The sequence below is a fragment of the Equus przewalskii genome, chromosome 6, assembly GCF_037783145.1.
Source record: "Equus przewalskii isolate Varuska chromosome 6, EquPr2, whole genome shotgun sequence".
NCBI lineage: Eukaryota > Metazoa > Chordata > Mammalia > Perissodactyla > Equidae > Equus > Equus przewalskii.
Window position 1 is genome coordinate 84,909,779 of NC_091836.1, and position 24,341 is coordinate 84,934,119.

At 36.2% G+C, this 24,341-nt stretch overlaps 1 protein-coding gene across 50 annotated transcripts in view; it reads right to left on the minus strand.

The window, feature by feature from the left end:
- Nucleotides 1-24,341, minus strand: part of SOX6 (SRY-box transcription factor 6) — a 571,708-nt gene that overhangs the window by 175,730 nt on the left and 371,637 nt on the right. For all 50 annotated transcript variants that reach the window (XM_070626444.1, XM_070626446.1, XM_070626445.1 and 47 more), the window contains 2 exons: nucleotides 22,198-22,370; nucleotides 19,301-19,369 (listed from right to left, as the gene is read on the minus strand). In XM_070626444.1, coding sequence (XP_070482545.1) covers nucleotides 19,301-19,369; nucleotides 22,198-22,370 — 242 coding nt within the window. The remainder of the gene's footprint in view (nucleotides 1-19,300; nucleotides 19,370-22,197; nucleotides 22,371-24,341) is intronic.

The window sequence follows — 24,341 nt, forward strand, 5'->3', positions numbered from 1 at the left end:
AAAGGTGAATGTGAGGAGAAAAATGGGCATTCCAAGCAGAAAAAACAATATGACAATTGACTTGGAGACGTGAAAGCACAAATCACGTTCAGGAGATAACACACAGACAGGTTTGATTAACTATCTAGCAAAAAGTAAAGCTGGAAATGGAGTAGGAACCATGTTATGAAGGGCCATGAAATTCAAGCTAAGAATTTTGAATTTTAAAAACCATCCACACACTGATACTCCCAAAGGTACATTTCTAGTCCTTATCTCTCTTTTGAATTCCAGACTTCTGTGTCCTACTGCCTACTCAGCATCTCCATCTAGATCTCTAATATGTAATCAATCAACTTAACGGTTCAACACTAAACTCCTGAATTGCCCCCCACTCCTTCTCCTACTCCCCCTCCCCTCCCACAGTCTCTCACTCTTACCCTCTGGCTGATATCTCTTCCTACAGTTTTCCCAGTGAATGGCAACTCCATTTCCCCAGTTGCTTAGGTCAAAATCCTTGAAGTCACCCTTGACTTTTCTATTTCCCGTTCACTCCAAATCTCTTTGGCTCTACTCCACAACGTGCCTAGAATCTAACTACTTCTCCCTACTTCTACTGCCCTGGTTCAAGTTACCAACATTTCTTGCCTAAATAGCCTTCTCATAATCTCCCAGTTTCTACTCTTACCCCCTTGAGTCTATTTGCAGCACAGTAGCCAGAATGATCCTGTTAAAACCCAAGTCAAATCTCACCATTCTTTTCAACGGCCTTCCATCCCACTTAAAGACAAAAGTCCTTACGATGATGTAAAAGGTCCTCTCTGTTCTCATTCCCTACTCTTCTTCCAAAATTCTCCCACACTCACCACCCATACTAGCCCTTTGATGTTCCTTAAATAGAGATGACTTCCTCCTACCTATGAGTCTTTGCATCCACTATTTCTATGCCTGAAAGTGTCTTATTCCAGATATCCGTAAGACTTGCTTCCTCAGTTCTTCCAGGTCTTTGCTCAAATGTTACCTTCTTCAAAAGTACTTACCCAAACACACTACTTAAAATTGCAGTACCTCTTTCTCACTCTCCTTCCCCTTCTCTGTTTTTCCTCCATAGCAGTTCTTATAACATGCTATTATTTCACTTTTCTCATTTATGCCTGCCTCCCTCTACTGGAACATAAGCTTAGCAGAGCAGAGATTTTTTGTAGATTGCCATATCCTCAAAGATGAGAAGAGTGTCAGAAACATAATAAGTGCTCAATAAAAATTTGTTAAATAAATAAAAATCATAGGCATTAAGACACCATTAGAGACTTCTGAGCAGAAGAGAAGCACAATGAGAAGTGTGCTTTAGGAAGAATACTTTGGAATGAACATGTAGAGTGAAGTGGAGAGGGATAAATTGAAGGTGAGGAGACAATTTAAGACTGTATTTCAGCAGATTGGGTATGAGGTGATGATAACCTGAATCATGTTAGTAACAGTGGGAATAAAAAACAGAAGATAGACATGAGACATTTGGACGTAAATTGGACAAGAATTGGCAATTCTGTGATGCATGAAAGAAAAGCAGAGATCACGTATGACTTGAAGTAACGATGTCATTTATAACAACAGGAAATATAAAAAGAGAGGCAGACAACAGGCGCATGAAATATGCTCAACATCACTAGTCATCAGGGAAATGCAAATCAAAACCACAATGAGATATCACCTCACACCTGTTAGAATGGCCATCATCAAAAAGAAAAGAGATAACAAATACCAGTGAGGATGGAGAGAAAAGGGAACCCTTGTGGACTGTTGGTTGGATTGTAAAGTAGTACAGCCCCTATGGAAACAGTATGGAGGATCCTCAAAAAAATTAAAAATAGAACTACCATGTGATCCAGCAATTCCACGTACAAGAATATGTCCAAAGGAAACAAAAACATTAACTCAAAAAGATATCTGACCCGCGTGTTCATAGCAGCATTATTCACAACAGCCAAGACATGGAAACAACCTAAGTGTCCATCAGTGGATGAATGGATGAAGAAGTTATGGTGTGTGTATATATATATGAATATTTTTCAGCCACAAAAAATGAGGAGGTCCTACCATTTGCAACAACATGTATGGAACTTTAGGGAATTATGTTAAGTGAAATAAGTCAGAGAAAGACAAATACTATATGATTTCATTTATATGTGGAATCTAAAACAGAAAGGAAAACACCAAACTCATAGAAAAAGAGATCAGATTTGTGGTTACCACAGGTGGGGGGAAGGGGGGATTGGAGGAAGGTAGTCAAAAGGTACAAACTTCCAGTTATAATACAAATAAGCACTAGGGATGTAATGTACAACACAATGACTATAGTTAACACTGCTGTATGATATCCAGAAAAGCTGTTAAGAGAATAAATCCTAAGAGTTCTCATCGCAAGAGAAAACTTTTTCTGTTTTTTTGCTTTTTCTTTTTATTGTATCTATATGAGATGACGGATGCTAATTAAACTTACTGCAGTAACCATTTCACAATATATGTAAGGCAAACCATTATGCCATATACCTTAAGTTATACGGTGATGTATGTCAGTTATATCTCAATAAAACTAGGGGGAAAAAAGAGAGGCAGACTTATAAAGAAATGATATTGACTGTTCATTTTGGATAACATTCTAAACAAAAAAGGAAAAGCAAGCTTAACCTAATTAATTCATGTCAGAAATAAGGATCCTAGAATTTTCTTTGACTCTCATTTCTGAAGATCCTACTGTTTTTCATATTCAAATGCACTCCAAATCTGGAACAAAGATGGCTTAGTCATTAGTTTAAGTGGTTTGGCATGTGTTATTTCTACTAAAACGTGACTTCTTATGGAAACCACAGTACTTCTGAGCAGCGAGCAAGAATGCTAAGGAAGAGCACCTGGGAGGAAATGGCTTTTACTTTTTTCTTCTCCAAGTCATAGAGTCACCATTTCACATTCTAAGTACAGATACCACCCCATTCTCCTTCAGAATTATATTATCATGGCCATCCACAGGGCTTAGACACTTTCAGGAGATATCTATACACTAGTAGAAATAGCGATGCAGGTAGAAATTGTGTTTTTTCTACCACAATCTTTAATGGAATGTGAAAAATCTGATACACTCATCAAGACCACTTTGATAATCAGATGCAGTCAAAAGAGGTATCTGTCAGCTGTCCATCATTAAAAACAAAATCAACAGTTTTCCCACTTTTTCTGCTGTGCTACACAGAGCCTGTCATGTACAGTAGAATGTTGTTCCCATGAAATGATAATGTTATCATTACATATGCATGTCTGGCTTTGTGCCAGTCAAAGTACCATATTTGAGGATTTCCTGACTTTTACATATTAAAAATTCAAACTGTAGACTTGTAATAATTTTTTCAGGGGTGTTTTTAAACAAATTTACTTTGGGTCGTCTGCAATCACGTCATTTATTTTATTTCAGAGATCTATTTTTACATTATTCTTAAAACACAGAAATTTAAAGTTGGCAAAAAACCTTCCTTTACAGATAAGGCATTTGAGGCCCCAGAGGTAAGTGATTTGCCAATGGTTGTTCAGCAAATTATTGGTGATCATTAAGAGAACCCAGGTCATTTTTTCGGTTCCCAAATAAATCAAGAGGCAAATTTGGCCAAAAGAGCTCAATATTCAACTTAGCGTCTTCATTAAAAATTTTAAGTTCGCCTTTCATTTCCAAAATTCTTCTTTGTAAACAACTTAAATAACTGGTATGTCCTGTTTTAAAAACACACAAAACAGATAAATAAAATGGTGATTATGTTCATGTTTAAGTACTTCTACCTTTATAATCCTATATGATACAATAGTTGCCATACAAATACCATTAAATGCTTATTTATAGATCTTTACCTACTGAAAAAGACACCAAGCCTGAAAGGAAGAGTACAGAAATTTAAAGATCAGTTACCAAAAACTAAGATAAAGTGCTAACGAGGATTATAATACAAGTCAAAAGAGAAAAACGATCTCATTTACAAAACCTTTCTAAGAAAACATGAACAGTGTAAGTGGAGATACACCTGTAACCTCCCACATATGCCTCATTAACAATACCGATTTTTCCCCAGATACCAGAGTCCAGAAATTGAGACAAACTAAACAAATCACAGTTTGAAACACCCACAGAAAATGTTGAAGTCCCCTCCACATTTTAAGCAATTACTGTCTGAAGAAAGAGTTCACAGTGTTGCCAAGGATGCTGCTTAGTAAATAGTTTAAATTCCTTCCACTTGAGAGAGAAAGGATCCGAAGTATATTAGCCGCTCCCCTCCCCCTCTAGTGAATTAATATTCCATGATATACACCACCACTGCTGATGGGGGCACCTCTTTTCAGTGAGCAGAGATCAGCAAATGGCTATTTCACAAAGAATAAAAATATAACCTTGTAATTTTAATGTGTGTTTATGTTTTTTAAAAAAGTGGCAGATCCATGTTAATAAACCTTGCTTAGGGAAAAAATAAAATAGTTGCTAAGCCATGGTGAGTAATTAGCCTTTTAGCATCCCCTTTCTTCAAGAATGCTTCCTCCTGTGCTGGTTCTTTTAAATAGCTCCAGTCCTGGCTGCCTTTGTTGGGCTTGGAAATTGTTCACATATGAGAGAAATTAAGCTCTCATTTAACAGAGACACATGCCTGTCAAGACCAGAGGAACAAAGACTAGTCCCTGGGGCCTGTTCAGCTCCCAGAGGCTGCCACTCATTCTGTTAGCAATGCTTACCCTTTACAGAATGTGTATAAAACCCAATAAATCATTTCATCTGCTGTGCTTAACACACAAGAGCTCTGACCACTTTTCAAAGTGTTTTCTCTTTCTTACGCAACTTCACAGCTAGTTAGTTCAACAACAACAACAAAAAGACTTCCTATTGTTATTTTTTTCAGAATGCAAATAAGACTTTTTCAGTCAAAAAGGTAATGAAAATGTTCCCCAACATGGTGGGCATAAACGAAGAGGCAATATCTCCTTAGATTCCTTCTCAGATATCTCTCCTACATTTTATGGTTAATAATTAGAACACCCATTTTGCGAATTACCAGTACATCTCCCAGCTGCTTTTAAACATAGATTCAGGAGCTAGCTCTGGCAAAAATGAACCAGTTAAGGACCAGAATGGGACAGACCTGCTGTCCTATTTAAATTCAATACATTTTCCCCCTTTGGAACACACAGCCAACATGTTTTTTTCAGGGTGGAGATTAAAACTACCACTTAACAGCCAGCTCTTTTTACTAGGAAAGTGAAACAGCCTTTTTATAAACCCAGCCAAAACACCCCTTCATACATTCTCATTTCCAAAGAAAATATGATGATCTTTGAGCCTTCTTACTTTAAAATAGAAATCTTCTCTGCATTGTCCCTCACCTCATTCCCTCACTTAACTCCTCCTCCCAGGGAAAAATGTGGAGGCTGTGCTGAAAGACTAACGACCAGACTTGCAAACCCTTCCAGTTTAGACCTCCTCTTATCCAAAGCAGAAAGGGGGAAGGGCTGTGGGGAAATGAGTATGTGTCCATAATTATTAAAATAAATACTTCATTCAAAAGTAAAACGCTTGTTTAACCTGACTGTGTTGCATGTAGAGCAAACTTAGCAAGGATTTACTCTAACCACGTTAATCTTTCCACAGAAACACTGGGAGTCCGGGGGCTGACAGCTTCAATCCCCAAGATGCTGTGAACCCCAAAATAAGAAGAAGCTGGTAGCACAAGGAACTTCACCCTGCTCAGCAGGGGAAGAAAAAGCAGATCTGGATTCGATAAGTAAAACCACATCTACACAATGGTTATATGGTAAAGCCCTGAAATTAATGGAGACCATAAACAGTTCAAGAAGCCAGCACGGCAGTAGTTTCTCCAGAATAGGTTTCACTCATATCTAGTTAGATATTAATCAAAGGTACAACTGACACAAATGCTTTGTGCAAACACAGATAACTGTACATGTACCTTAGTATAAAGGAAAAAAAAGAAATAGAAGTGCATCAGACTCTTTTACATTCATATTTATGTATCATTTCCGAAAGATTTATCATTTTTAAAATAATAAATTATTTTCATTTTTAAGCCACAAATCACATCCTGCAGCCCTTAGCAGATGCAGACGTCAGAATGTGGTAGTACAACAACATTAATTAAATAACCTTGAAAAAATAAAACAAAGTTTATTTATAAAAAATGACATTAAGGTGAACTGCCTAATAAGAACATGGATTTGCTTAAATAAAACATTATATGGCTCTGTTTTAGATTCATCCCTAAAGCCCTGAAAGATATTAGAATTTTAGTGAGTAATTACCCTATTTACTTCAAACAAAATGGGAGGAAATCGGAAAACCATATTAAACTCTACCACACATCAGAAATGAAATTCTCTCATTTTTTATCTTGCAACCCAATAAGTAAATTGTAGTTGGAAAATTTATTGGGACAAGAAGATGAAACCTAACAAGCTAGAAATGAGGAAATGGCCAAAAGAATATCCACATCAACATACCGCTTCAAGCAGTAAAGCCACTTCTAGGAAGCATAGCCAAGCAGTCTCCAGTTCACAGCTTAATTGTTTTCAGACAGTTTGAACCACGCTCAGCACCACCCCACAGTTAGACAGAGTTCTAACTACTTAACACATCTCTTTTCAAATGAAAATGCAACACTTGGGGTGAAAACAAGAGAGACTAGGAAAAGGTGTTATAAGCTATATATGCCACTGACATAATACTTCACTAGGATATGCTGTAATTTCCTGCAATTAATACTTTAGCAAAGCTATAAGGATTTTTTTCCAAAAATTATAATATTTCACTTGCAACACTAAAATTAAGTTTGTGTCACCCTTTCCATTATATAGCCCTAATGCCAGGAGTTTGTCACTGGCTGCAGAAATGTGTTTGGTGTGGCCTGAAAGCAGGCATTTACAGGCCCTCTTCCTAAATATGTTTTTCTAAAAATCTCCCATAGCCATCATTTCATGTGGCAGGCATTACAAGCCATCACAATACTCCACAAAGGAAACATGAATTTGACCTCATAATTCAAAACCTTTCAATGGTTTGAAATGCAAACATTCCTAAGTGGACACGGCTTACGCTGTGGCCAAACTTGACATCTGCCTGCAAGCTTTGTATGCAAGACTACTTGCTGCTCTCCATTTTCTAAGGACCAGAGTTAATTCCCATCATCTAGAATCACAGGAGGTCGGAGTTGCAAAATTCCAGAAATAATTTTGTACAATGATCCTTGTTCTAAATATATGGACAATGAGAATCAGTGCAGAAGAGGTCATGTAGTTACGAGCAGAACAAAGACTAGGCATAGATATCCTGAGTCCAAGTCTAGGGTTCTGTCTGCTACTCTTCTTTTCTCTAATACTATTTTGTCTCCCAGTTGGGACTATGTACCTTCCATAGAAGGGAGAGAACAAGTTTTGCTGACAGTAGATCAGTAATCATCTCCATGTCTTCTCTTTTCCTGGGCTTGAAATCATGACCTTCCTGAGCCAAAGGGAACATAGTACAAAGCTATGGAATCAGTTCAGTGTCCTCGGCAGTTGCTTGGGGAAATGAGTGAGATGAGGCAGGCATAGATACCAGTAAAACAGTCTGAAAGCACTGGAAAGATCCATTCCTGCATATTTTCCCCAGCAATCTGGAGACCTGGTTGTTTTAATTAAGTGGAAGTTTTACTTAAGCAATCAGAAATCAGATATAATAGTCAAGTTGTAAGATTTGATGATCAATTTGTGATCACAATCTATTCCAGAGGTGATCACAAGATAAAAGGATAGATGCCTATCCCTTTTTTGTTACCTGTGTTTTTAAAAATAAAGTAATAATAATAAATTATAAAAGTAATGCATTCTCTTCTAGTCTTTCTTTAAACGCCTACTTTTATGTAGCTGAGATTGTACTATATTTATATTACTGTGTTCTAGGTTTTTTTCCCACCTAACGCTATATTGTAAGCATTATTGCAAATCATTAAAAATTATTTGTAAATATCATTTTAATAGTCTATAACAGCCCATCACATAAATATACCATAAAAATTTTAATAATTTTTCTAATATTGAAAATCAGGGTTCTTTCAATGCACACTTAAAGTTTTTAACTAATTTTTTTCTTATACAAAAGCAGTATGTACTAGAAAATTGTTTTAAAACTAAATCAAAATAAGAAAAAATAGTTTACCCATAATTCTACTATGGGACTTTTGTCTTAAACAGTATACTCCTACTTACTTGAGATACACAGTGTATCACAAATTTGGGTCTTTAGTCAGGGCCCAGTCTTACTGAGAAGGAAAGATACTGTATTGATATGGAGGGCAAGGTCCTAAACATAGAATCCAGGTTATCTCTTCTACTGGACTGCCATTAATCTGGACTTCCCTCCCACAAAGGATCTCTAGGAATTCCACAGATGTGCTTCCACCCTAAAACAGAGTCTGTGAAAGGGCCCTGTCAGAGACCAGTGATTTTGACGATGCACGATAGAATGAAATCAGACAATCTTAACAGAAAAATAGTGTTTTGTGGAGGCCAACTTCAAGAGCCCAACTTCATTTTTCTCTGCCCTGGTTTCCATCCTCGCATTATAGATATTCCAGCCATGAGTTGGAATTCCTCCTATGGTAGACTACATGTTTGCCCTATCACTGTGGATCCACCAGATCATCTAAGATTAACTTCTGGCTAGAACACAATAACGAATACTACTATCTTACTTTCGCCTGCCCCTCTGGGCTTTTCCATAGCGAAAGAATAGCAGGTCATCTAATAGCGTGTCCCCTCCATCTAGGCTTCACACATAAAATCTAGAAACCTGAGTCTGCACAAAGCATTACCAAGAATTACACAAAGTAGACTAGAGATAAAAATTTGTAGCCAGTTTTTCCTTTTCTCAAACCTCCGTTACTCATCACTAAGCAAGGTGATAGCTTCCTATCTGTGTGCACTTTCTTGCTCTCCATCATCTTCTGCTATCAAGCTCATTCTTCCACCACTACATGCATGTTGATTCTTTCAAACCCCAGCCTCTAGCTACTAAACTGATTATCTGGAAGCTATCATGACATTCATGGTTCTCAGGGAAATGCAAGTCAGAAGGAAGGATGGGCTGACAGCCACAGAATGAGAAAAGGTCCTTTAGGATAAACAAATACCTGAACCAATAGCTGGAGATCCTTCCTCTCCTTGAAGTTTCAGGTCCCTGATAGCCTCCTTGGGCACCGTTCAATTATACTAATCCTAAGGTGCCGTGTATTTACCCAATTTTCTATACATTAACAAATGACTTCTGCCACATCCAGCTTCAAAGACAACAAACTAGGACTTAACTTACATCTTTTATTGAATAATAGTACATAAAGAATGTTTTCCCATTTGGGTAACTGGTTCCTGACATCATCACAACTGATGAAAGGGGACAAAAGTTATCAGACAATCGATTGAGACTAAAGTCAGTTTTCTTTTTTTCTCCTCTATTCTTATGCATAATACAACTAAAGAACGTAGAAGGAGGAGCCAACATTTGTATGTCTGGGAAATGAGTGATGCTATTACAGTACAAAATAAGTTTTGCCTGTTAGAGTTCTTCAGAATAGTTTGTCCACCTCTCAACATGTTCGAGCAGTAGCCAAGTCAGCCTAGCTGAGAGCCATTTCCAACTGCATGCATCTCAGCCATTGCAGAAAATCCATCTGAAGGTGTTGTAAGAGAAAAATCTTCCACCTCAACGTATGTTAACAAAAGTCATGACTATGACCTGACTGAGGATGGATTTTACCCTTTATTCTGATCTGTGAATTCCTAACTTTCATTGTTTCATGTTACAACTTTAACATTTTCTTAACGGATTGGGTGGTGGATAAAATGAATTCAGTGTCTCACAGTGAGACATTACACCTTTTGCATCATTTACTTTCTTTTATTTTGAACAAGTAAAAATATCTGACTCTAACATTAACAACGTTGAGTAGGAGTTACCTTATGTGAATTAAAAATGGTTATGTCAGTACATCCCTTCAGAATTTAAAAGATATTTCCCTGTGCTATATCAAGTGTCACACAGTATATCAATTTTTATTTCCCATCTCTCAAGTCTGGTATGCATACTGTTTAACTTCTTAAATTCTAAGTATAGACATAATTCACAAAAGCCGGGCAAATGCTTGACTTACAGGAGATGGCATACATAAGATTTATGTGAACAACTTTATTTTAAACAAGAAAGACTTCTGCATTTTGCGCAACTACATCACATAACTTCATCTGTGTTTTTTTAAAAAAGCTATAAAATAAATTGGAAAAGTTCATTTACTATCCCTTTAACTTCACAAGCACTATTGATCTAATAGAAAAGCCCTTTTTAGCGTGAAAGGTGAGAATTTGACCCTGTTTTCCAGAATAAAATGCCATGCTCCCTTTTAGACAATCTCCAGGCAGCTCTGTCTAATTCTCCACCAACCATTTCTGAGTGCCTGACAAACGTTACTCTCCTCTCACTGACAACTGAAATAGCTCTCATTTGGCAGCCAGAGAAAATTGTTGCTCTTTCTTTTCCTCTAGATTATCATGGTGCTAATAATTGACTATAGTGCATCCATGTTGATTATCCTATATTCACATCACTAATTTGTGGGTTCTAACCATGCATATATATAGATGAAAACATGCTTATATATGCAGATACAATACATGTACCTGTATCTTTCTCCACTAAGGACTCTGCAATTACTCCTATAGCTAATATACAAGGACAACAACAACAATAATGACAGTAATAGATATTGTGCATTGAGCATTTACTAGGGGCTTTATATGATGATCTCTAATCCCACAACTACTAAGCTACTATCATTATCCACCTTTTAGGAGTTAGGAAATACAGGCTCAGAGATATTACTTAACTTGTCTTACAGCTAGTAAGTAGCAAAACAGATCTCAGAGCTAATAAGCAGCAGAACTAGAATTTAAATCTTGATTTATTTGTCCCCAATACCTGTGCTGGTTCTACAAAAATTCTAAATTACACACACTCTGATGCAACGCATTTTATTCTTTCTACCTTCTACCTATAGTAGAAATCTAAAAGTGCATTCAGAGTCATACATTCTTCATATTTGACAAGACGCAGTCAATTTCACAGAAAATTTTTTAAAAACACACAATAAAAAAATAACAGGTAGATGTCCTGGGTCAAAATTCATTCTGTTTAGATAGTAGAAGTTAAATGGCATCTGAGAATTCATTTTCTGAAAGTTTTTGTCTTATTAAGAAAGACTATGCTTCATTTTTAAATACCTTCTCCCAAAGGCATAAATCTTCTGATATCAACACATTCCTGTCTTGCCAGTATATTCACATATAAATAAAAATCAAATTATTAGAAAACTAACTAAATTTATTAAAATTGTTTAAGTCATGATCCATTATAAGCTTTCTAGCTATTACATAAAATAGCTGTGAAAAGTCAAAAGTATATTTCAGCTGCTCAAGAATCATATGTTTAAGCTATGTCAACCCTCAGTCTATCTATCTATCAATAGATAGATAGACACATAGACAGATAGACAGATAATAGACAAGTTAATTGATAGTCCAAACAACTTAGAGTTCACATTTAATCATTTAATCTGAATTATACTGTATAGAGGAGTATTTTTCAATCCTGATTGCCCTCTAGAATCATCTAGAGAGCTCTTAACAGTGCCCATCTGGGACTGTACCCGAGACCAATTAAATCAGAACGTCTAGGATGAGACCCATGCATCAGTATTTTTAAAAGTGATAACAAAGTACAACCAAGGTTGAGAACCACAGGCATCACATACTGTCACTCACTGCTCACTTTTGTCCGGGGAAGGTAGCTGTAAAAAAGGTATTAACATTAAAAGTGACTGACCCTCAACATAGAGACATATTACTTTACACCTCCAGAAAGTAACATAATTAACTATCTAAGAAGTTCATATGTAAATACCAAAACAGTCACTCAGCCAGAAATACATTTCATACTACATTACAAAAAGATTCAAATTATGTTCTTTTTATCTCTTTCCTTGTGGGTATGAACCCACAGTTGTAATAGTTCTGGAATATAAACTGATTCTAATGGCAAATCTTCACTTTTTTTTCCATTTAAGGATAAAGAGAACGTAATGAGATTTTGGATGTTAGATATTATTATCCACGTTTTACAAACTAGTAAACTAAAGTGCACTGAGATTTATTCAAGTCATAGAAAGGGAAAATCGAATCACAACCTGGAAGGTTGGAAATAGTACTAGACTAGGAGTCAAGAACATTAGGCTCTACTCATGGCTCTGACAATATTCAGCTTTGTAAGCTTGGACAAGGATTTGGTCTGTGCCTCAGTTTCCTTGTGTAAAGTAAAGGATTTGGACTAGAGAAAGACTTCCAAAGAAATTTCAAAGGAAAACAAAAGTGGGGACTTACATATATTTGGGAACTTTTTATTTCGCCAAATAAAACTACTGGAAAACAAAGAAACAATGCACATACCCTGTATTATCACCTTTATTTCATAAAAAGAAAGGGCATTTTAATTCCAAAGAAAGCAGAAAAAAGATAATCTCGGGGTTATTTTTAAGTATAGCTTAATAATAAACTCACTATATTGTTGTCTAATAGGAACAGCTCCCCACACTCCCTCCCATCAGTGAGTGAGAATCACGAGGACCTCGAGATGATGTTTCCAAGTTTAATATTCTGTGAAAGTTTAAGTGGGGTAGAGGCGGAACATTTAATACCTCTTAGTGTGGCACTCTTTCAGGGGCTTCCCAAAATTCCATCATTAAAGAACTACCTTCATAATTTTGCCATATCCAAGTACCCAATTATTATTTGTTTAAGGTTTTATTTAAATTGACTTGTTTTTGGCCTAAATATATTTATGTCAAAAAGAAACTTTATTTCACTACCTCAAATAGAAAACTAAAATTCTAGTCATAAATAGAAGATAACCATGAAAATGTTTTATTTTACACAAATTCTAGCTAAACACTATGCCTACAAGGCTCTGAGTCTAAGACAACCTCTCCCTCTCTCCAACAAAGAGAGATTAGCACATCCTAGAAAGGTATTAAAGACTAACACTAAACTGAGCCCTCAATGTAATCAGAGAGATCAAGAAAAAAAATAGAAGAGAGGCTCTTTCCCTGGGGGATTGCTTCAATGTTATGTAACGTCACATGCTGGCACCACCTGGTCATCTGCCCACTCTGCTCCATACCCTCCTGCCTCTGAAAAGGTAAGACACACTCCCACTTTCATTAATCCCAGAAAGAAGCAGACGCTTTGGTTTCCCTGAATTTTTAGAATTGCTGGTTTGAGAGAGAGCTGGGAAGGGGAGTCTGAGAGGTAAGACAGAGCAGGGAGGTCACCTAGGTGGGGTTGGGGGAACTCAAGGATAGTGCCTGACAAGCACTGAGATTCCCCTTCAGCTTCTGGTCTGCTGAATGAGGTCTTTGCCATAAGGCCACGTTTAGAAAACAGATAGCAAGCTGATAATAATTCCATATAGTAGCTGAGAGGATCTGGTCAGGTATCACCTCTTCTTATTTCTAGATCCACTCCAACTTTAATAAATAGTCTAGCCTGATTAACTAACACACAGTTTCTAATCCACAGTAAGAATTCAGATTTTTAGCTGTTAAGGCCCTTGATATTCATGAATTATAGCAGCTTTACCTATTCTTTACAATTCAGAAACTTCATTATTAAAATGTTTGAAGTAGGCTACAGAGCATCTATCATTACTTAAAAAGTTAATTAGATTACATAAAAGAAATAATTAGATTTGCATTTTTATCTTGGTTTTAAACTTCCAAAGAAGATCACAACAGCCTGCCTGTGGGCAATTAAACCAGCATACAGCAGAGAAAGAGAGAGAGGAGAGAGGGTCTGTTTTCCAGGCTAATTCATGATTGAAGATAGAATTACGAAATATTTTAAGGGCTTGCTGAAGCTGGGGGCTAATCCTAGACTTCTAAGCTTTGTTTATAACCCTCATTTCACTGCAAGAGAGTATCAGATACACGTACAGTGCCAATAGAAGTATCAAATTACTTTCAATGGTTTATTTGGTCCTGTTCAGAGGCTGTTGGAAGGAGGTCTGTTACCTGATCAATAACACACAAAAAAGGACTATTTGCTAGAGCCCAAACAGGAGCACTGTAATTGCTTTTTGTTTATCAATGCTAAATACAATTAACAAAGAGATACAACATAAGACAGAGGGACTAGTGAGACTGACAGACTCCTGACTTTGCTCAGTCTTTTTGTTGGCTGCTCCAGCCATTTCCAAAAGACAATAAATGCAAGGTCCAGCTCTTAAAATTAGAGGTCAATTAGATACTTAATGATGAAGCATATCTTCAAATATATATCTATTATTATTATCCTAGCAAAAAATTAATTAACCAGGTCATGTAGGCCATGAAGGCTAATGTACAAAGTAATTATTTCTGATCTTTAGACAACTACTTCACATAAAAAGGTAGTCCTTATTCTACTCAGCAGATACCTGAAATGCCTATAGTTAATCATATTGAAGGAAACAAAAGGCAAGGTTTATCTCCTTGAAAGGTGCGAGTACATCTCAAATTATTCTGTTTAATGGTTTAAGAACAATCACCTCCTTGCTTACAATATTAATATCTCTCTGGTTACCAGAGAGGAAGAAAGGAGAACACACATTTAATGGCACTCTACCACATGACTAACACACAGTGACACACAAAATAAAAGAATAGCGCCCAGGAATATTCTACAAGCAAAATAGAACACGTTACGTATGAAAAATACTCATATATTCAAGAACAGAATGAAACTTCAGTGAAGATACAAACGTGGTTTTGTAAACAAGCAGTATGCATTACAGCATTTAAAAGACAAAGTTTTCAGATCAGACAGAGTATCTGCAAAGCAGCAGCAATGGCATTTAGTGCAGGCCTTCCACAGATTGAGTTTGCCATCTAACACGTATCAAATGGTGAGGGGAGGGCGATGAATATTGTACATTAATCATAAAGATTAACAAAGAGCTAAGAATTTCAAGTTTCACAATTATACCCAAAAAGGTGTACATGTATGAACTGACAAAATCATTGGCCCTGGCCCAGGAAGCCAAATGCCCAAACAAAATCTCAATCAGCCAGTCCATTCTTAAGAGATCAATGATGTTCAGCCAGTGATGTGAGGAGAGGACACTGCCTACGTATCACACAATACAAGCCACTTGAATAAGTCTAAAATCAGGGTTTGAAGAGACATGAATTATTGGATAATACTATTCATGTCTGGAAAAGTACATTTCTCGCAGAGATATTTCAATGAGCTGAATTCTCTTGCAAAGATTAAGTTCTAGCAACAAAATGCCATCGTTAAATGTGTTCTTATTGACATGCTATTGAAACCAAAGAATGCAGTATGCTGTGTCCATGAAGAATATTTTCTCTAGATTCAAAAACCATGAGATGGTCAAATGAGGTTAGATGAATAAATATATGATGGATCAAGAAATCAGGATTTATAAAATATTTTCTGTTTTGCTTTGACTAGACATATTTAATAGTTGAATAAAATACTAAAAATATGCTTCAATATATTCAATGGATTAAAAATGACTTTTGTTTACTAGTCAACATAACTCTCACAAATAAAATGCTTCAAAGGATTGGCTAAGATACCACAATGCAGTGGGTGGGAGAAGGAGAATGAAATTAGTGATGCTGTTATCTGTCCTTTGAAATCACAGGATAAGGATCAACATTCCCAACTCCAAGGACCCATATTCCATGATCTATTAGTTTTGCTTTCCAGAGACTTGATAAAAACTGTGCTATTTCTGTCCTGGAAATATCAAAAATGTCTAACTTTTTCTGGGCTCCATGTCAGGGGAATTACTTAATATGTAACAAATTAGAGGAATCACCATTTTCCCCAAAGCACAAAGAAAGGGATTTAAATTCATTAAGCAAACAACCGCCTAAAATATCTGTTAATATTAAATCATTTTAATAATGATTTAAAGTTATTAACCGTATTTTTTTAAATGATAAAAACTGACATCAAAAATATAAAAACATTAGTTTACAAAATCATCTATCTCATTTTTTCAACATGGCTTATATGGTCTTAAAAGTAACTCTTTAAAAATTTAGGTAGGATTTGCCAAAGCAAAATTATGTTAAAAATTATATTCAAGGAAGAAAAATATATAAATGAAATGATTTTTAACTGCACATATAAGTTTTGAATGATTGCAAGTAAAATAAGCTTGAGGACTTTTACAATACTATCTTAATCATGCCTTTTCCTATCTCTAATGAAAAATCTTGCTTTTCAATTTATGCAAATCATTCATGTTTTCATTTGTTGCTATTATAATAGGCCCAGATGTGTTTGTGTGTGGTCATTACAAGAGGTTAGATACTCTTCTCTTTCTTTCTATTACAACTTGCAAATTCCCAAACAGCAGCACTAATTCAGAAGTCAGCATTCTGAACCAGAAGTAAAGAACGATCTTGAATGTGACCACTTGATACTCATGATCCATAGCCAATTGGCATGGCTTAATCTTGCTGACCATGTTAGCTAATAGGTTCTAGGACTTAAGATTTGAAAAAAAAAAAAGGTCAAACGTGTTCAAATTGTCTCTGTATTCATTTGCTTTCAGAAGAGAAGTTAGATTTTGTATTTACCATCTTATTTTACTCTTTGTTCTGTTTTCTTTTCACAAAAATGGTTTCTTCATAATAGAAAAAGGTTTGAAGCATGTCTTAAATCTTATATTTTGCTCAAAAAATATATTAAAATTAGCTCAACAATAATCTCTCTCCTAAATTTGATCATGCCTATGGCTTTTCAAAAACCATATTTGAAAATACAGTTAACCCATTCCCGTTGCAAAATAATAGCTAAAAAGTCTAAATATCGAAAATCTGCTTTGTAACTGTCAGAGACGAATATGTTTTGTGTAAGGAGTAAGTGTTTTTCAGCATTTGAAACATTCTTTGAATGGTCTCATACTGATAAGATAAATACTGACAAGATACGCAGTGAAGCAGTAGCTCCAGACAGAATGAACTATAAATACAGGTTATGGCTTCCCCTTATTTTTAAAAATATGAATTCTTACTACAAAGAATCCTATGTTTCTAAAGTTAATCTAACTTTGAGACCCTGACTCCCTCTCTGATTTTATAATTTATACTGCTGAGATCAAGTGCTGATTAGCTTCAATTTTAAAAAATTCAAACAATGAGAAATATCCACAAACTTTAAAGGCAATTAAACTTCTATTAGGAAACTTGAAAAAATATTTTCCTATCTTCTCAAATTGAACTGATGAATAATATTTTAAGATCATATCCTAGAGTTTCCTGAAAAAGACATCAATTTCAGGTTATCAAGTTATAACTATAAAATCCTATGTAATCAATAAATAGTAATAATATGTCATAAAAATACTCCAAATTTATTTGGTTGCTATTAATCTGAGGTCCTCAGTACCATGGGCAAATATCAATTAAGATGGCCAGTTAATACAACCAACATTGAACTAAAAAGTGAAATATATTCTAAATAAATAAAGAAGTAAGTAATAAAGAGGTAGTAAAAACATTAATAATAAGTAACTGATATGGGAACATCTCAGAGAACTTCTTCCACTCCTGCTTTACAAAGGAGAAACAGAGAGAACTAAATGATCAGGTTATTTAACACCTACTGAGTTCTTAGAAAGGGATCTAGAGAAAAATGTAGGAAGCCACAGGCTAAAAATCTTGACCTCAGCAGCAGGAGACATACTAAAAATTCTAATGAGGGCAGAACAAGGGAACACCTGGATAGTTATTTAATTAAGGATCTCAGCATGAGTCATAAAAGAGATATCAGGATGAGAAATTATTCCAAGATTTAATTGTAAAGGTTGACTGTCAAAATTGCCAGAGACATTCCCAACCCTTCTATATTTGGACTCTTTAGCTCAAAAAATATAGATTTGAGTATGGAATATAGAGTCATAACTAATTAAGAAACACCAATAACAAAAACTCTGGATAAAACCTCCTGGAGAAGATAGCTGGACAAAATGCCAAATTAGGTACAACACTTCTTCAGGCACCAAATGGGTACTTTAAATGCAGTGACTACTCCCTGAAACACTAAGTATGATTAACAAAATAAAGCAAGGATTAAGTTAAAACCACTGGCTTTCATCAATGAGGTAGAAGACTAGAGTAAGTTATGACTTTATGCAAATGATTTTTTAAAAATACGGGAAGGTGTAATATTAACCTGAAGGAAAGGAATAACATAAGTCAGAATATACTGCCCCAACTAGGCTGCATCACAGATCCCAGTGATTAGAAATATTCACAGCAACCAAGAGGGAACAAAGAAGCTGTGGTGGGTACATATAACTCTGTGATCAATATTCCTAAGGATTAATTACCAAACAACCAGTTGCTTATTCTGTGGCTTTCTAGAAGTCACACACATATGTTCCTATTCAAAAATGGAGACTACTTTCCTTACCTATCTCAAAAGCTATTAGTTGAATTAACCATCCAGTATCTAAAGGAATGACACAAATCAGAATTCCTTCCCAGGCCATTGTAATTATGATCTATATATCGTTACCCTGCCACAACAAAAAAGGAATTTCTAAATTGTTGCAATTATTCAGGAACAAGTTTTCTTACTTTCTAGACTATAAGCTCCTTGAAGACAGACAACCATTCACTAATCTTTATATTCCCCTCAGCACCTTAGCAGAAATGCAGTTAATATTTGTTAAAGAACAAATTAATTATTACCAACCTTTTACCAGGTCATAAGATTCATCTCATAATTGGCCCAATCAGACAGTCCTAACAAGCAAATAAACAAGCTTCTCCCATAAATACCATCAAATGGTAAACTACAAAGCAGAAAGTGGTTTGTGACAATAAAAATAGCATATGTATGCTTCCTTGGAAACCATTAGGTTTGCACCAGGTTGTGTTAGGCAAATGGCAGAAGGAGAAAAATAAGGTTTATTCTGCTTACGCATCACATCAGAAAAGAATGTTCAGACCACCACCTAGTCCATATTTCCTGGGTCCACTTACACAATTGTATACAACAGCCTCGTCTAACAGCCCTATTGGTGCAGTTTATAAGAGAGGGTTCATTTGCAGCATTTTAAATTCCATTTTCATGGAGGAAAGTATCTAAGTATAATCAGACGAGAGTAATAAAATACACTGACCTGGATCTGTTGCTGCAGGAGATTAATTTTGTGCTGCTGTTGCAGAAGTTGCTGCTGTTGTCTTGCAATCTATCAGAAAGAAAGTTTCATTAAGTTAAAATGAAATGCTTACACCTTTGCCATTACCTCAGGTATGTCTCCTGGTATTACAAGAATGCTTTACTGCCCTTCTATGCGAAAGAGTTCGTATAAAATGAGAGAGGCAGAATCGGAAAGTTAAAGAAAAAACACTTCAAACAGATGCCATCTCTCTGCTTGCCCTTACATCTCTATCTGTAGGTGAAGACCACCCCTCGTATTACATCTGTGAGCAGTTCCTCTACATCTCCACTGGTCATCGGGAAAGAACGGGAATTTTGAAATTTGACCCTTGGAGAAGAAGAACAGGAAAACTCTGGCTATATTTTTCTAAAGAGCTTAATTTGGATGTAAAAAGTAAAATCTATAAGCAGAGACAGGAAAGAACTTTCTATTATAATATTGTCAACTTCGGTGAAACCTTTTCTGACATAAAAATTTTCAGAACTGACAACACTTACAAATATTGTCAAGGGCGTTCCAAAAAACAGAAAAAAGTCAAAAATCTTAATTTTTTTTGTTGATGTTATATGTGATTACAAACCATTTTTAAATACAAATAAAATTTAATATTTATCTATTCATCCTTTTGAGGGTAATGTGTTAATTTTATAGTACAGGTTCCACACACAAGTTTTACATTCCCTTGCTTCGTTCAACAATCAAATTCAACATCTTAACACGTCATTTGGCCTATAAAAAGACATATTAATCACTTAATGCAAGCCCTACTGAAGACTGAATCTGTCCCACAGGAGAGCAGTTTCTTTAGGATAATGATGTTTCCTACACAGCATGAGTTAGGTATCAGGGTGCTTATTGCCTCAAAAGCGAGCTGCTATAGCTTGAAGCCCAGGAGGATGCCCCTTAGTGAGAATACACTCACTGCCAACCGAGGAAGCCAGAGAGAAACACGGCCAGAGAGCACTTAGAAGGACTTGGTTTAGGGGTGCCTTCTAGGCAAGAGTTATGGTTTTTTATTCCTGTTTCTTCTATTTCAAAAAGCTGATATTCTAGAATGGGCAATGTTAGAAGTAGAAATGAGTGTGGATCAGCCCCCAGCTGTATGCTTTCTGAGTCTTTTTGATGTTCTAGCCTAGAGCAGAGGCAAAGGCCTAAATTACATTTCATTCAGCAGAAGATGACAAAATAGCAATCTGCCCTCAAATGTTGCTTTATGGTTTCTGGCGGTGAGTGGTTCATACTGGAAGTCACAATAAAGCTGCCCCTAACATAGACTACAGTTTGAGAAATAGGACCACTCCCCCGTAAAGCTTTATAAGCAAAATGGAACCAGTATTTAATCAGGTTGGAAAGGCCCACTCTGTTTGTCACCATTCAAGTCAGAAATGGACAATTCACTCTGCAACTCTAGGTATAGATGCTGAATCCTCTGAATATTTATTTCCTCTTAGCAAACCAGTGAAACACCACTAGGCATCTAATATTAATGGTCCCTCCTAAATGATAAAGTGCTGCATAGAAATGCATCCAAAACACCACAGTGCAATTACTATCATCCACTCTAGACGTATGGGTTTGACACAGTGAAGTATGGTACATAAGCACCATGTGGCTCAAATTCTGAATTTTATTTGCCAATCGGTTGAGCTACATGCTCGCTTCATTGAGCATGACAACCTAGTTTTAAGTGTCATTTAATTTTCATTTTGAAATATAATTACAAAGTGTTCACTGTAAGATATCACTCGTCTGCAAATGTGTCAAGATTAATTTGTGCTAGCTTATTCACAAGTGTCAATAGTTAATTACTGTGTCATCTCTGGATGGCTAAATGACATTCTAACTTCTGATTTTTTACAGTGTTCCTTTATGTTATTTTCCATTAGGGGCTGAGTCCATATTCCTACATGTGGGCAAATATTCAAGCATATAAAATACCAGACGTCACAACTCATTAAAATCAACAGAGCATATATTGCTCTATATACCCCTATAAAATACATTTAACTGAAAAGATAATTCCAGTAATAATGTCAGATTCCGAAAAACTGCACATTAATTTGGGTCTGTCTGATCTAAAGCATTAGGGACTACTCTATAGGATCATTGTTGTTAGATTAATGTACTCCTATAAGACAGGAAAAACATTTGAGAAAGTAATCTATTTTTTAAAAGATACACATTTAAACTTTGCTATTTTTTCTTCTTTCTCACTTCTAATTCAATGAAGTCAAATTCTTATAGGAGTCATGTGCTAATTTGTTTTTGGTGATTTACCTATACTATAATTAGTGACCAAACAATTTATCATCCAAACCAGGACAACTTCTGCAAGTGGAAGGGGGGATTTTAATAACTACCTTGGAAAACAGTCATAAACCAGGACTATTCTGGGAAAACTGAGACATATATGGTCAGCCTAGCTTTAAAGTCAGAAAAAATCACCGGACTAGTGAGCTGAAAAATCTTCAAAGTTTTTCTAGACCAGGACCGTCTTTTTCTGGATAAGAAGTGTAAGGCCCAGAGAGAAGGGACTTACTCCTGGCTAAGCTGCACTGGGAATACAGGTGGCGCCTATGTGACTAAGTATCCCTGAGTGATTAATCAAATCCAAATGTTCTGGAACAACGTTATCATTTCAGTTATGCCCAGTTGCTGTGATGCCTTTCTTTGTCCTCCACATATCCCCTCAGTATTCTTGAAGACCCTAGATTTCCAGAAACCTTCTTTCTTTCTTTCCTTCTTCTTTTTTTTTTTAAGGAATGCTTATGACAAATAAACCAATCAATGTGATTACTCGCTGAGCTTGGCACATTCCACATCTCCAGTTCATCAGCTTCTTTTGCAGGGCTCACCTGTTCTTGCTGTTGGCGAGCAAGGTCCATTTGCTGCCGTTGTTTCTCAATTTGTGAGGCTGCCAGTTTTTTCTGTTCATCGTGCGCTGCCAGGAGCTGCTCCCGTAAACTGATCAGCTGGGTAATCATGGTAGAGAGCTGCCGTTCTTTTTCTGCCAGGCTCTCAGGTGTCCCTAAAATGCAAGCAAGACGATATCTCACAAGTTTGAGAAAAGTCTGAATGAATTGGCAAAAGGTGGGAGTGGGACAGATTTAGTAAAGGACTACCTAAGGCACTTAAAGATCTGGGACAATAACTGGAGGTCATTGTGAGTGCAGGAACACTACAGAGCAGCAATGGAATAATCACTAGGTTTAGTCATTGCTCCTGCCAAGAAAAATTATCGCTACCAATAAAATTCTCACACACTCTTCCCGTTCACTCTTTAAAACAACAAAAACAGCAGACCTACCTACCTCATTCTCTCCCTTCATCACACTTCCCTCCTCTCTAACCAAATCTTTCTGATCAAGCTAGGAAACCTATGACATTTAGTACCAAAGATTAGAATCTATGGGTCGTATTAATATTCTATAATCACCTCTACCCTCAGCGATGAGCACAGGATCTAAGACATAGTAGGTGCTTAATAAATGTTATTTAAGGAATTTTCTGCTCATCACCCTCAGAAAATTTTTCTATTGTGCAAAGATCTGTCTCTGAAGCTCAGAAGTCAGGGGTCACCCTCTTGGCCATGGAACTAGTTCTACTAAGAGAAAAAAGACTGCCTTGCCTCAAGTAAGAAAGGATTGAATCTGATTTTTTTTTTCACCTATGAGAAGATGGAGCTAAAGTTTTCAACTTCATCCTTAAAGGCAACAACGTTGCTTGGGGGCTTCTTCACCCCTGTGTCATTTGTCATTCTTCAAAGGGAAAAAACACATTCGAGGTTGAAAAGGTTATGCATAAGGATGTGCTGTTTACTGAATATGATGTCGCTGAACACTTACGGTATGCACTAATGGTGCTGAACAGTCTTTTTATGGGCAAATTGCACAGCCCTCCTAAGTAAAGGGTATAGAATCCTTTTGTGAATCTAAATTAGAGTATTTTACTGCAGCATAAGAATTTCAGCCGACTATATTTGAGCCACACAGGTTTCATTATGAAGAAACGATGTATGATTTGAAAGCTTTTCAGAAGGACGCCAGGGCATCAGTTGTCAAAGGGGACAAAGATGGCTGATGTGTGGGGGAGGAGACTCCAATTTCCTTACGAATCTCCTCCCACTCCTGCTAAGAAAGCACCAGAACGATCTGAGAGACGAAAAATATTTTAATTAGGAGTGTCCCTATTTTCTGAGTGGCCCCATGGAGAAAGGGAGCCTCAGAGCATGCTGGCTAGCATTTGCTAGTATATCATTCCCACAAGGTAAGACTGATGTCAGCAGAGAAGTACAACATTTAGGACTACCTTAGGGTTCTTAAGGCCAATTCAAATCCTTAAAAAATAAATGAATAAACTGTCAATATTCCATATCCCTTAAAGATTCACTGAGCTGAAAGATGGTCTAAAATCAAAATTAAAGGAAAAATAAGATACTGAGATGATGTTAGAAAATGCATTCCACTGTTAAGGGAACAAATACTGTATCAAGGATGCTGACCAGCTATTCTTTCTAGCTATTAGAATTGATTTTTTTTAAAATGAGTTTTTATTTCAGCAATAGGAATTTCAGCTTGGTAAAAGGAAGAGCTTTTTGATCCAGAAATATTAAAATACAAAAGCAGGTTCCCCCAGGGGATCATAAAATCTCTTCAAAAGCACACCAAGCTCAACTAACATATATGTTAATATATACAGGAATGAGAAGATACAAAATGAGAAAAGTATGAAGCTTATTTATTTACTCATTTCCGTCATTTTTAATTAAAAAAATATTTCCTGAATGGCAACTATGTGTCAAGGACTATATCAAGAACTAAGGATACTGATCCCAGGGCACGAAAAAGCAGAGTTCCCTACTTGCAGGCAATTTGTAGTCCAAAGTGGGGGAGACACCTTAAGCAAGTGATCACACACATAAATGTAAACTACAACTAAAGAAGAATTACAAACAAGACAGATATTTGGGAAGAGGTCTAACTAAGTTTGTGAGGCCCAA